The sequence below is a fragment of the Pongo abelii genome, chromosome 1 (genome assembly GCF_028885655.2).
Source record: "Pongo abelii isolate AG06213 chromosome 1, NHGRI_mPonAbe1-v2.0_pri, whole genome shotgun sequence".
In the NCBI taxonomy this organism is placed as follows: domain Eukaryota; kingdom Metazoa; phylum Chordata; class Mammalia; order Primates; family Hominidae; genus Pongo; species Pongo abelii.
In genome coordinates, this window is record NC_071985.2 from 148,659,600 (window position 1) to 148,674,005 (window position 14,406).

General features: G+C 36.4%; 1 protein-coding gene across 3 annotated transcripts in view; it reads right to left on the reverse strand.

The window, feature by feature from the left end:
• SAMD13 (sterile alpha motif domain containing 13) overlaps nucleotides 1-14,406 on the reverse strand; it is a 53,953-nt gene that overhangs the window by 26,699 nt on the left and 12,848 nt on the right. The window contains exons 3-4 of one of the 3 annotated variants that reach the window (XM_054532431.2): nucleotides 1,030-1,197; nucleotides 61-172 (exon numbers count right to left, since the gene is read on the reverse strand). In XM_054532431.2, the coding sequence (XP_054388406.1) occupies nucleotides 61-172; nucleotides 1,030-1,197 (280 nt within the window). The remainder of the gene's footprint in view (nucleotides 1-60; nucleotides 173-1,029; nucleotides 1,198-14,406) is intronic. The other 2 variants (XM_054532439.1, XM_024254874.3) reach the window with 2 other exon arrangements.

Below are 14,406 nucleotides of genomic sequence, written 5' to 3' on the forward strand. Positions count from 1 at the left end.
GAAGGGAGGTAACTGTGGGTTCATCACATGTTCATCACGTGTTTCTCTAGACCAAGTTACCTGTTCCTGAAAAGCATTAGCTTGCTCCTCAAATCCCACGGTTCGGAAATAATTGACGACATCCATCACGGCCCAGTCTGCAGGATCAGGTGGTCTCCCATTTTCCATGGAACTGCAAAACACAAATCCAGACAGTTGTCATGGCAGTGCCTGCACAAGGGTGTGGCCAGGCTCACAACTGGGTCTTCCGGGACAGGCCTTTCATGTTTTTTGGGTTCAGATGATGATTACTCTCACTGGCTTAGTCACTGCTAATAAACCGTTTGACATTTAATGTAAATTATTTCCTCTGGTTTTTAATCCAGAGACATTGAGAGTGGTCCAGTGACTGCTGGTAGCCCAGAGTATGATATTCATACTTCTGAGTTCAGAACACCTGGCCTTTTACGATATGACCTCAACATACCTCTCTCTCTTCCTGTCTTCCTAACACCTTCCCTAGCCCCATCCCCACACGTCTAGGGATAAAGCCCTTCCACAATAGGCCAAGTCCTTTCACAGATCTGAACCTCTGCACATTCTGTCCCAGCCACTTACAATGCCCCCACACCTGTCTCTATTGGACAAAACTCTACCATTTCTACCAGTACAAAACTATCTCCACTTTGAAGCATTTTTCTGGCTCTTCCAACGGCGTGTTTTAGTCATAACCTCCTTTGACTTCTAGAACTTCACTCAAACTCCCATTGTAGCACCTTCCACACTGAATTATACCCTCTGTTTATTGAACAGTCTCTCTCACTAGAGTGGGAGATGCAGGTTGGAGATATGCATTTGAGCCCGGACCACTTCTCATTTTATTATTCCTAGTATCAAGTGTGTACTTAGGAACTTAACCCATATTGTTCAAATAAATAGATGACAAGATGACAATCAAGCATTTGTCTGAGAGGGTCTATGGGTAATGCTCCTCATTGGATTCAGAGAGGAGGGAAAGGAGAAGTAGAATAAAGAAAGAATGGTAATGACCTGCAGTTACTGGGACTCTGCCTCATTTCTGCGTTGGGAGTATTTGTCTGGCTTTCTCCATACCTCATCCAAGATGATTTTCCCGGAGTGTACATCCAATCACATAGCCTAGCTTTGCTTTGGAGGTCCCTCAGGACAAATCCTCTCCTCTCTCCAACTAGGAATACACTGCAGAGCAAAACAGACACCACCCTTATTCTTATGGGCCTTATAGTCCTGTGGGGAGTGGACATTGATCAATAATCATACAAGTAAACGTACAGCAGCAAGTTATGCTAAATGCTAAGAAGGACAAGCATCATTTACTATGATAGTTTAAGGGACAGGGGAAGCTTTCCCGTGGGAGTTTCTTTTCAGGTATGATCTAAAAGGCAGCCAGAAATTAACTGTATGAAGAAGTCACATGAAGAATATTCCAGGCCCTGTGGCAGAAACACATATAGCCAAGGGAGCCATGCAGGTCTTGGAGGCCACACTGAGGATTCTGGATTTTTGCTAAGAGCAATGAGGAGCTGTTGAATGGTCCTATGTAAAGGGTGCGACCTGATCAGATTCACATTTTGAAAAAGAGGATGCTGGAGAGGAGCCAGTGGGGAAGAAGCCAATGAGAAGTCTACTGCAGTCATGCAAGCCAGAGACCATGCGTAGACTAGGGTGGTGGCTGTGAAAAACGAGAGGAGTGTGTGGATTTAAAAGATAGTTAATGAATAAAATCAGTGTAACTTAGTGGTAGACCAGACATAGAGAATGGAGGGAGTAGAAGTGTCATGGAATTGGATGGATGGTGGTAACATCCATCCAGCTGAACATGCTAGATTTGGAGTACTGTCTATATCCTAGTGGAGATTTAATGTGGGCTATAAGTCTAGAGCACAAAGCAGAAGAGTGGGCTAGGTACACCTGTGGGAGACAGAGGCATTTAGACAGTAACTGAAATCTTGAGAGAGGAGGAGAAGAGAGCTGGGCCTAGAACTAAGCTTGAGAGGTTCAATATTTAGTGGAAGTTGAAAAGATCCAGGTTACTTTTAATGGAAACAAAATTGGCTAGATTTGGGGAGATTCCTGAAGGTCTTTAAAGGTCTAAGAGTCAAGGATCCAGCCACTCATTCCCCAGCATAATGTTTTGCCCATAGCAGGAACCTAAAATATTTGATTTAAGACAACCAAACCAACTTCTGTACTAGTTAAAGGGAGTCACTGATCGATGGCACATGTGATCATTCATTTCTCAACAGCACCTAATTTAAAAACATTTAAAGCCAATACTCTAAATGTCTTCTCTTTTGGGCTTAAAGATGGTGAATCTATAACCACTGCATGCCTGTATACACACATACCCATATGCACACATGTACACACACAATCTTCCTACCATTTAACAGGCAATATACATCGGGAAGAAAACTATTTTTCACCCTAACGTTACTAAATATTAACTATGTGTTTTTAAATCAATAGTAAATAAAAAAAAATTATCTATGTGCTTGAATTTTCCATACACTAGCAACATAAGCAATCAGCAACTGGCACTGACGACCCTCTTCAAGGTACCATTTTCCTTTCCTCTCTCTTAAGGTGTCCTTGAAGAATGTTCGGAAAGGAGTTCATTGTTCCAACAAATCTTTTCAGTTTTCTAATTAGTTCACTTCTGGTAGTGAACACATAGGCCCATCGAAACACTTTTAAGTGCCCCCAGAAAACATCTGAATTCACTCTCCCTGTGGTTGACTTCAGTTAGTTGCCTTTCCTCACCAAGAATAGTTATCAGACCTTCACATGTACCCCCAAACCTAAAATAAAGCATTTTAAAAAGAATATTCAATTGTAATAACAAAATACACTACATTGTATTTTAAGATGGGAGGCTTTCCTGATTTTTATTCTGGTGGGATATAACATCATGACTTCCATAATTTTGAAATATTCTTGAGTGTAGCAATGCCACAGAGGAGAAAGACTTGTAAAACTGCTGGCAGTGTACCATGAATAGCAGCAACGTGGAACGGGGCACTCTTTCATATGGAGGGTAAGGGAATTCACCCAGAAGAAACAAGGGGTTAGAAACCAACCAATACATTTAATGATTGATCTATCTAAGTTTAAAAGCCTGATAGCCCCCTAAAGCCAAAATAACCTGGAAAAAAATCACATTAGACTACTGATATCCTGAGAAGAAAAACCTATCTTCATCTTTGTAGCACCAGCACCTAGCACAGTCTGACTGGTGCACAGTTGATACACAACAAAGTATTACAATGGACTAACAACCAGAGGGCACTTACAACTTAAAATCTGTGTTTCACACATTACTCAGTATCAGCCTCCCACCTCTTTGTGAACTGGCTACTGTAACCTGCTTTTGGGAAACGAAGGCTCAGAAAGGTTAAGAAACACACCCCAAATTGCATGGTAGATAAAGCTAGGATTGGATTCCGGATATGCTTGACTCCAAGTCTCTGCTTTTTTTCCACTATACTTATTCATTGACACAACAGATATTTATTAAAAGCCTGTCTTCTCAGTATTGTGCTACATGCAGGGTTACAAGGACAGGGAATGCATAGTCCCTGCCCTCAAGAAGCCGGCAATCTGGTGAGGGAAAGCAGATGTGGAAACAGCCAGTTCTGAGGAATATTCGAATCGAGGGGTGAACAAAGTGCTGTTGAGGACGTATTTACGTAAGGGAGGGCTGGTTAGTTCAGCCTGCCTAGAACACTTGAAAATTTTCAATGGCAGTTTAAAAAGGCATTTATTGCCTTCAACACTCTCTGAGGGGGGCCCCAGAGTGGGGATGGCTTGCAGAGGCACGTCTTCACAGGCACACACCATCGCTTCTAGGTTGCTTGTGTTAATGCACCATGGATGATTTCACTGGGCTCTTCCAGTGGTTTCAGCAACAGTTTTAAGGAGAAAGCTGGTGATGATCCAAAATAACACAACAAGGGTAGGCCAAGTGGAAGGGTGTGCGGGGCAGGAGCCAGAGTGCCAAAGCCAGATAACATTTGACATGGGAAGATACTGGAGGATAGATTTAAGCGGCACCATTCTCTGCTAGGAATACAATATGTCTCCCCAAGGACTGATATTTTGTCCAAATTGAGACGCTTAGCTTTAGTTATTTCCTTATAAATGGTCCATTCTCGCCACATCTTTTCTTATGACCTATGCATGTCAAATTCCAGAGGGAATTTAAATGTCACTGTTTAAAATACCTGCCAGTTGGTGGTTCCATTGTGGCTGCTAATTTTGCACTGATAAAATGAAATGGCAGATACAAAAGTGCCATTTTCATTTGATATTTATTATTCACTATCGTCATAGCAAAATGTTTCTTAGAATATAATACATGTTGATATGATAAATTTATGAGTATTTTCCAGGCACAGAATCTTTAATATATATATTTATCTATAGCTTTATTATTAAAAATTAGCAAGAAATCTCAGCACTTAATCAAATTATCAATGTTTCCATTTAGCCCAGTCACCTTTTAGTCCTTGTGCATATGGTTAGGTACATCAAGTATTGATAAAAATTATCATGTGTGAATAATTCACACTAGGAAATGATTATACCCTAATTAAACAATCACCTGATTTTTAATGAGAGTTAGAAAGACACAACCATGGGGACAGAAATGCAATAATAACAAATTTGGCAGATATATGCAGATCAATTGAGCCTTTATGATGAGGTTTTCATGTTGGCACATCATAATTTTAAGTTCTGGCAGCAAAAGTCTCCATTTCCCTTTGTAAGAAGGCAGGCAGAAAATAGTTGAAACTGTTTTTTTAAATCTAGCATCTGTACATTTTATGGTATTTATGATATTATGGATGCTGAGAGTTGGTCAGGCCAAAAGGATACTCTGGGTAAATGCAATCCACATGTAATACCACAACTCCATTATATTCCTCAATTGTATTTCCACTTCAAAGTTCAGAGCAAGTTACTTTAGACACTGGTTAACATATTATGATGATATATTTGTCACATTACTTTTTTTATAAAGCTAATTCTGAATGTTACTTATTTTTACACTCAGCAGTGCACTCTAACTTTGTGCTGCCTAGATATTTATAACTTATTTTCAAAATGAAATTAACCTATTCTTTGCTCATGTCTTAAAAGAGCCTCTGGCTAAAAGCAATTTAATTCTGATTCTAATAAATTAATATTGATCTCTTTGCCTATGACAAACCTAAGGATGAAGCAACTAAATGAGCATTAGCGTTATTTCCATTCCTTTCTCCCTCTCCCTTCATGCTAACAAGCAGGGGTCTGGCTAAATGGCAGGCCCAAAAAGAGAAGGGATGATTCAAAGATTCTGGACAGAACATTTTTCATTTTTAAATATTCAGATAAATAAGAGTTGACTGACTTAGCTGCATCACATCAAAATGATGAAAGTATTGAAAAGGCAAATAATTCATCAAACCTTCTGTATATTCCAAATTCTTTAGCTTAGAGTTCAGATGCTTGATTCAAACCTAACTGGGCAACATCCTAGACTTTCCCATACCCGTGGCTTTGCTTATGTCAGTCAGACCCTTTCTGTTCAACTTCCAGGGGATTAGTCCTGCTCATTATAAAAGAATCAGTTTAATTTCTCCTTAATTAATTTTAACCTGTCTACTACGAGCCAGGCACTTAATAAGCATTGGAAACTCACAGTCTAATGAAAAGGATAATCTCGAGTCAGTTGTGGGATGAAGAAGGTCATGATGTTTGTTTCCTGCTCTATTCCAAAAAGTGGTTAAGGAACAGGGGAAATAGACGGTTGAAAGAAGGATGGAAAGTCAACACGGCAATGTGAGTCAGGCTGTGCTAGGTGTGTGGATGAAAGGCTTTGGAGCCCTGGGTCACCAGTAAGACTAGGAGCAGGCACTGCAGACAGACGGAGCATCTTCCTGCACAATTTCTTTCCTCTGTGTAGGTATCTTCCCTCAGGCTAATGGCTTTCCTCTGAAATCATACAGCATTCTGTCCTTGGCATACCTCTGCCTGGAATGTCTTCCCAACCCATCTTTCTGAAAACAAAGGATCTTATAAACAGCCTCCTTTCCTTTTCCTCTTTTTATTTGTACATTCTAGTACAAATAAAATCCTCTAGTGTAAATAACAATGCTCCTTTTTTTTCTTTTTTTCTTTTTTTTTTTTCCTGTCACCCAGGCTGGAGTGAAGTGGTGGGATCTCAGCTCATTGCAACCTCTGCCTCCCGGGTTCAAGTGATTCTCTTGCCTCAGCCTCCCGAGTAGCTGGGACTACAGCTACAGCATGCCACCATGCCTGACTAATTTTTTGTATTTTTTGTATTTTTAGTAGAGATGGGGTTTCACCATGCTGGCCAGGGCGGTCTTGACTCCTGACCACAGATCCACCCGCCTTGGCCTCCCAAAGTGCTGGGATTACAGGTGTGAGCCACCGTGCCTGGCCAAGAACACTCCTTTCAAGCAGACTCAATGAATACTTTTTGTTTACTATCAGATACAATTCATGCCAAACACAAACATTTCATATCCTAATCATTAATACTAAACACAACAGTCTAAAGACTACCTGAAGAAATTTTCCTCCCTGCTCTGAGCCACAGCACAATGGTCTCTGTTCCAAAGGATTTGGGTGTGGCTTCACTGCTTAGAGAAACTTGGTTTTCCTTCTGTAGGGATCTCAGTAGCAAGAAACTATATAAGAAACAGCAGTCCTTGAGGGCTGACAATGTATAAAAGATACATAGTCAATGTCTGTGAATTCTGCTGGCATTGATTGAAACTCCTTTTGTTTTCATATTTAAAATATGATGTTTTAATATGTTTAACTGACTGTATAGTTTTATGCACTTTACTCTTGAAATGTACACTTCAAGGCAGTTATTTGCAATGGAAAAATCAGTATAACTCAAAATAATAAACAGACTCAATTCTTAACTCATCATCATCTAATTGAAGGGAATAATCAAAGACTTATTTATCATGAGACCATATATCAGAATGAACAGATAACTATAACATATCAAGGAATGAATTTTAGTTTCAGTAAGAAAGATAAAATAGTGCCATTTACAAGTATCACTATTAATTCCCATATATGATCAATATTCAAGAAACCATTCAACAAAGAAACAGTGAACTTGAACAACACTGTAGACCAAGTGAACCTAACAGACACATAAAGAACATTCAACCCAACAGCTGCAGAATATACATTTCTTTTCAAGCATACATGGAACATTATCCAGGATAGATCACATATTAGGTTACAAAACAATTTTTAACAAATATAAAAATAATGAAATCATACCAAATATCTTTTTTGATTGCAATGGAATGAAACTAGAAATCAATGGCAGCAGGAAAACTGAAAAATTCACAAATACATAGAAATTAAACAACACACTTTTGAATAACCAATATGTCAAATAAATCAAAAGTGAAATTGGAAAGTATCTTGAGACAAATAAAAACAAAAGCACAACATATCAAAACTTATGAAATGAAACAGAAGCAGTATTAAGAGGGAAGTTTATAGTCACAAATACCTACATTAAAAAAAGAAAGATATAAAACAACCTAACTTTCCACCTTAAGAAATTGGACAAAGAAATAAAATAGAGAATAGAAAAACAGTAAGATAAAATCAACTCAGACTTGGGCTTTTGAAAAGATAAACAAAACTGACAAACCTTTAGCTAGGCTAAGAGAAAAGAGAGTGAAGACTCAAATAAATAAAACCAGAAATGAAAAAGACATTACAACTGATGCTACAGAAGTGAAAAAGGTCATATAGACTACCATAAATAGTTACAGGTCTACCAACTGGATAGTCTAGAAGAAATAGGTCCCTAGAAGCATATAACCCACCAGACTGAATCATGAAGAAATAGAAAATCCAAGCAGACCTATCTAGTAAGGAGATTAAATCAGTAGTATAAAACCTTCCATAAAAGAAAAGCCAAGGATTAGATGGCTTCATTGGAGAATTTTACCAAACATATAAGGAAGAATTAATGCCAATCCTCAAACTTTTCCAAATAATTGAAGAGGAGGGAACATTTCTGAACTTTTTTTATGAGGTCAGTATTACCCTCATACCAAGCCAGATAAAGACACACAAGAAAAGAAAATTATAGGCCAATATCCCTGATTGAACATAGATGTAAAAATCCTCAACAAAATACCAGCAAACAGAATTCAACAGTATGTTAAAAAGATCATTCACCATGACCTAGTGGGATTTATTCCTAGGACGGTTCAACATACAAAAATCAATTAATGTGACATATCACATTTATAGAATGAAGGATAAAAATCACACAATCGTCTAAGATAAAAAAAGTGTTTGATAAAATTCAAAATCCTTTCATGATAAAAAAAAAATCTCAACAAAGTAGGGATAGAAGGAAATTACCTTAACCTAATAAAGGCTATCTATGAAAAGGCTATAGCTAACATCATACTCAAAGGTGAAAAACTGAAAACTTTTCCAGTAAGATCAGGAATGAGGCAAGGATGCCCATTCTTGCCACTTCTATTCAACATAGGACTGGAAATCCTAGCCAGAGCAATTAGGCAAGACAAAGAAATAAATAGCCTCCAAATTGAAAAGGAAGAAGTAAAACTGTCCTTACATTTACAGATGATATGATCTTATATAGAGAAAACCCTAAAGATTCCACAAAAAAACCTGTGAGAATGAATAAACAAATTCAGCAAAGTTGCAGGATACAAAAATCAACATACAAAAATCAGTTGCATTTCTATACAATGATAATGAACTATCTGCAAAGGAAATTAGGAAAACAATCCCATTTACAATAACGTCATACTTAGGAATAGTCTTAACTAAGGAAGTGAAAGACATACATACTAAAAACTATGAAACATTGATGAAAGTAATTAAAGAAGACACAAACAAATGCAAAGACATCTCAAGTTCATGGATGGAAGATTTAATATTGTTATAATTTCCATATGATCCAAAGCAATCCACAGATTCAATGCAATCCCCATCAAAATCCTAATGATATTTTTAAATAAATAGAAAAAAATTATAATATTCATATTGAACCAGAAAAGATCTTGAATAGCCAAAACAATTTGAAAAAGAACAGGGTTGGAGGCAACACACTTCCTGATTTCAAAATATATTACAAAGCAACAGTAATTTAAACAGTATGGCAATGGCATAAAGACTGACATATAGATCAATGGAACTGAACAGAGAGCCCAGAAATACATCCATGGATATATGGTCAAATGATCTTTGACTGGAATGCCAAGAACACAAAATGGGGAAAGATGAGTCTCTTCAACTAATGGTGTTGGGAAAACTGGATATCCACACGCAAAAGAATAAAACTGGATTATCTTTTACCATACACAAAATATCAACTCAAGATGGATACTTAAACATAAGACTTGAAACTGTAAAATTTCTAGAAGAAATCACAGAGGGAAAGCTTCAAGACATTAGTTTTGGCAATAGTTTCATGGATATGACACCAAAAGCATAGGCAACAAAAGCAAAAATAAGCAGGGCTAAATAAAACTAAAAAGCTTCTATACAGCCAGGGAAATAATCAATAGAGTAAAAAGGAAACCTATGGAATGAGAGAAAATACTTGCAAACTATATATCTGATAAGAGGTTACTTTCTAAAATACATAAGGAATGCTTACAATTCTATAGCAAAAAAACTAATAACCCAATTGAGAAAATGGTCGAAGGACATAATAGATATCTCTCAAAAGAAGACACACAAATAGCCAATTTGTATATATATGACAAGAGGTTCAAAATCACCAATCATCAAGGAAATGCAAATCAATGCCACAATGAGATATCATCTCATACCTCTTAGGATACTATTATCAAAACAACAATGACAAATGTTGGCAAGGATGTGAATAAATCATAACCTTTGTATACTGTGGTAGAAACGGTAGAAATGCAGAATGGGGAAGCTGCTATGGAACTGTAGATTCCCCAAGAAATTTAAGATAGAACTACTATGTGATCTAGCAATCCCACTTCAGAGTATTTATCCAAAGGAATTGAAATCAGGAACTCAAAGAGCTATTAGTACTCCCATATTCACTGCAATGCTATTCATCAAGATATGGAAACAACTAAATGTCCATTGACAGATTAATGAATTTTAAAAATAAAATGTAATAGCTGGGCTTGGTGGCTCATGCCAATAATTCCAACTACTTGGGAGGCTGAAATGGGAGGATCCCTTGAACCAGGAATTTGAGATCAGCCTGGGCAACATAGGGAGACCCACCTCAAAAAAGAAATGCTGTATATACATACAATGGCATATTATTTAACCTTAAAAAAGAAGGAAATCCTTACATTTTCAACAAAATGAATGAACCTTGAGAACATTATGCTAAGTGAAATAACCAAGTCAAAGAAGGACAAATATTGCATGATTCCACTTATATGAGGTATCTAAAATAAACTCATAGAAGCAAAGAATAGAATAGTGGTTGGCAGAGTCTAAAGGAAGGGGGAAAGGGGGAGTTGATAATCAACAGGTACAAAATTTCTGCCTGGAAGATGGATATGTTTTAGCGATCTGCTGTACAACATTGTGCCTACAGATAATAATACTGTATCGTACACTTAAAAAATCTGTTGAGTGTAGAACCCATAGTAAATGTTCTTACCATATTAAAAAAGAAAGAGAAAAAAAAGAAAGAAGGAAGGAAAGAAAAAGAAAGAGAGGGAAAGAAAGAGAGAAAAAGAAAAAAAGAGAGGAAGAGAGTGAGAGAAGGAGGGAGGGAGGGAAGGAAGGAAGGAAGGAAGGAAAAGAAGAACCATAGCATACTCTAACTTATCTTATCATACGTATCTGGAAAATGGTTTACAACATCAGATCCTGGCTAGAAAGGTCACTTTTCAGGTTTGAATTATTGGCTCAGTTTGTTTCTTTCTTTTCATTTTCTGACAGACTGTTAAGAGATATTTAAAAATTAGCCACTTACAATGTCTTGGGAGTTAATAGTTTCCCTGGCTTTTAGGATACAACATCTTACCATCATGATCACTGCCGCGCCCCCTCCCACCCCTTTCTACATTGCTGTTTTTTTGGGAAGAAGAGCATTCCAGGAACCATCACACACATCACTGCATTCAGGTAGGGTGAGGGCAGTGAGGCTGTGGGGACTGGGAAGAGTGGACAGAACAGACAAGACTGGGCCTGATGGAGAGATCACCCAGAAACTACCTAGCAAGCTAAATAAAATCCCCTCATTGTTTTCAAAGAAGATACATCTGAGGCTTGATAATTATTTATGCTCTATACTACAAGAGGACAGGCTTAGGAGTAAATAAACAAATGCTGAAGTCAGTGATCATGCACATAGTTACTTCAATCGGTTTCCCATTCCTTTTTTTCATGAGAAGCCAGACCAGGCTTCCAGGCAAACAATCAAGTACCCTGTGAGGTTTTTTATTCATTTCTAGATGTGACTGCTTCCCAAGGAGATGGAGAGCTGACTGATCTGTAGATTGCTGTACATGTATGCATGGTTGGACTTTTTTTTAATGAGCTAAGTAATAGTAGCTGTTGTTTTATTATTGTTATATGAAAAGTTCTCTTTTCTACAATGTTTTATACAAGTTCTTTTAATTCTACAATGAAGTCAGAGTTTTGAAACTCTAGCAATACCATAATAATTTCTAAGTCTACCTTAATATTTTACTTCTGTCATTCACTTTCTAATCCTCTAATTCACATGAGCAAAAATGGTAATTTCTTTAACATAATACATAGCTTAACAGGTATACAGTTAGGTTTCAGAGAGGGCTATTTCAAAAGTAATTATTTTAGTTAGTTCAAAACCTTACAACATTCATTACCAAGAAAACAAAGCATCGCATTACTAATTATGACAGGAATGTTAGTTCCAAAATTTTTTTAATTCCTTTGCTTCAAAATGAAACAACACACTGAACACAAAGGCAGAGGAATATGGTGAAGACACATGTGCAAGAAAAGAAGTGGCATTAATAAGAAATGGCTTGCTTTGAAAGTCCTTGCTAAACTTCATCACTGGAACTTTCTACTGCAGTAGGTCTTCTCCACTGAGGTGCTCGGGGGCATGGTGGTGGCAGGGAAATAAATTGCTTCCTGTTGAAAAGGAACTTACTACATGCATCTGTCATGTGGGAACATCGTTCCTTCTCCCATCCCAGGATAAAATGAAAAAGGGGGAAAAAGACATTTTTCTTCTGAAAAAGGGAGTGAGAAAGACTAAGCAAATGGGAAAAAAAATGAATTCTCATGATTTGAACAGATATGCACATACATCTTAAATACATGGATTTTAAAAAATTTAGTCAAAATTCTAACATGAATCTAACATGGCCAAACACAGATCAATGATAAGAGTGTGTCATGTACCAAAGTTTGTAATTCATCCCAAATCTGTGCTTCTGAAATCCACAAAAAAGAGAATACTATGATCCCATTTGTTCAATAAAAGCTTATTTGTATGTGTGTTTTGAATATATGTATACATTTTTGTGTATGCTCCCATATATATGTACATTCTTTAGTGCATGTGAATATATGTATATATTCTTGTGTTATTATGTATACATGTGGATACATAGAGTATGTGTACAAAAACTGTCAAAAGGGATATATCAACTATTCAGATGGCTCCATCTTAGTTATTTAGGTAGCATTTTTAATAATGAAATAATACTCATGAACCTACTAGGCAAAATAAAATCTGGAATCTTAATAATAATCATGTCTATCTATATGATTGAGTTCCCCATTCATGCTCTCCCCACCTGAGTTAATCATCACCCTCAATCTCATGTTCATATAACCTTTCCCCTGATGCAAGAATTTATTTTGGGTATATACCTGTGCTTTTCAATATGGTAGCAGCTAGTACCATGTGGCTACTGAGCATTTAAAGTTTGATTGAGGAACTAAGTTTTAAATTTAATTTAGTTTAAATGTAAAAACTTGAAGTGGTACAAAATATGTTTATGTTAAACACAATTCCATTGTTTTGTTTTGCCTACATTTTACTCAAACTGTTCCATCCTATAGGGTACTATTGTTGAAGTTCTCATGGCAGGTTCATGTGTCCTCTCTGGTAGTACATCCCCCGTTTGATTGGTGTCAGAGATTGATTCAGTTCAAATTAATTTTTTCCTATTCACCCAGGTAACTCTGTAATGTGTTTGCTGAATGCTTATGGACAGCAGGAGTTATGAGGATCCCTTTGTATATTGTAATTGGAAATTAAATTGACATTTTTGTCATTATATAATTAAATATTTTTAGTTAAAAATAAGCATAGAAAAATTTTAAAATCTAAAAAGAAAGCAGAATTGAGAGGAGATGCAGAAACTAGTAACACACAATAAAGAAAAAAGGGACCAAAAGAAGGTATGTTGGAAATTTCATGATGAATAGCAATTGCAACTTGTTAGAACATAGCGAGAGAAAAAAATGCTGTTTGTTGTGTAAAAAAAGGTAAAGATAATATGATTTAAAACAGAATCTGAGCTTATAACTTTGTTTAGCTATAAATGGCTTGGATCTTTACATAGACAAACAATTTTTCAATGGACATATGGTTATTTCAGTTATAGAAGTTTGGCTAGAATATTATCAGAAAAGACTAACGAGATACGTCACAAAAAGTAAAAGATTTTCCTATCAAGCCACGAAACAATTGCCTGAAGAATACAAGGTCTTTCTAACAAAACCTAAGACTAACTAATTCAAAATGTAAAAAGCCATTAAAACTTTAGTTTTAGATGAAAGTACAACATAAAGACACTGCCTAATTAATGCTTGGGGTATGTTGTATCTCAAAAGACTTCCTAATTTATAAAGAAATGTCTATTTACAATTTGAAAAACTGAATTCATGGTTTAGATATTTTTGAATCTTTTATCTCTGTCAAAGAATTTTAGCTAGATATACAAAAATTAAATTCTATCCAGATGGATGGTGCTTCAGCAATGCTAGTTTTTAAAAAGATCTGAATTTTAAGAATTGGAATGTATTGTAATTTTAAAACAAAAAGACCAGTGTTTTCTTACTGCTTCATTCCACTGTATGGTATCTATTTTCCGTTTTCTGAAGCAGACTCTTGAAAAGTGTTACAGATACTACTGTTGAATTGTTCAGCATTTATTTGCAAATGCTATGGATCAATCCCAGTTAATGGAACTGTTAAAAGAAATAGAAGACAATGAATGTAATAATCTGTGTTCTTTGCCAATGCCTGTTGATTAAGTAATGGAAAAGATTTACAAAGATTTGCTGTACTGTTCAATTCAAGATTTTACTGAAACAGAAGGAATGCTTGTCAAATATTAATTTTTTTCTTTTTCT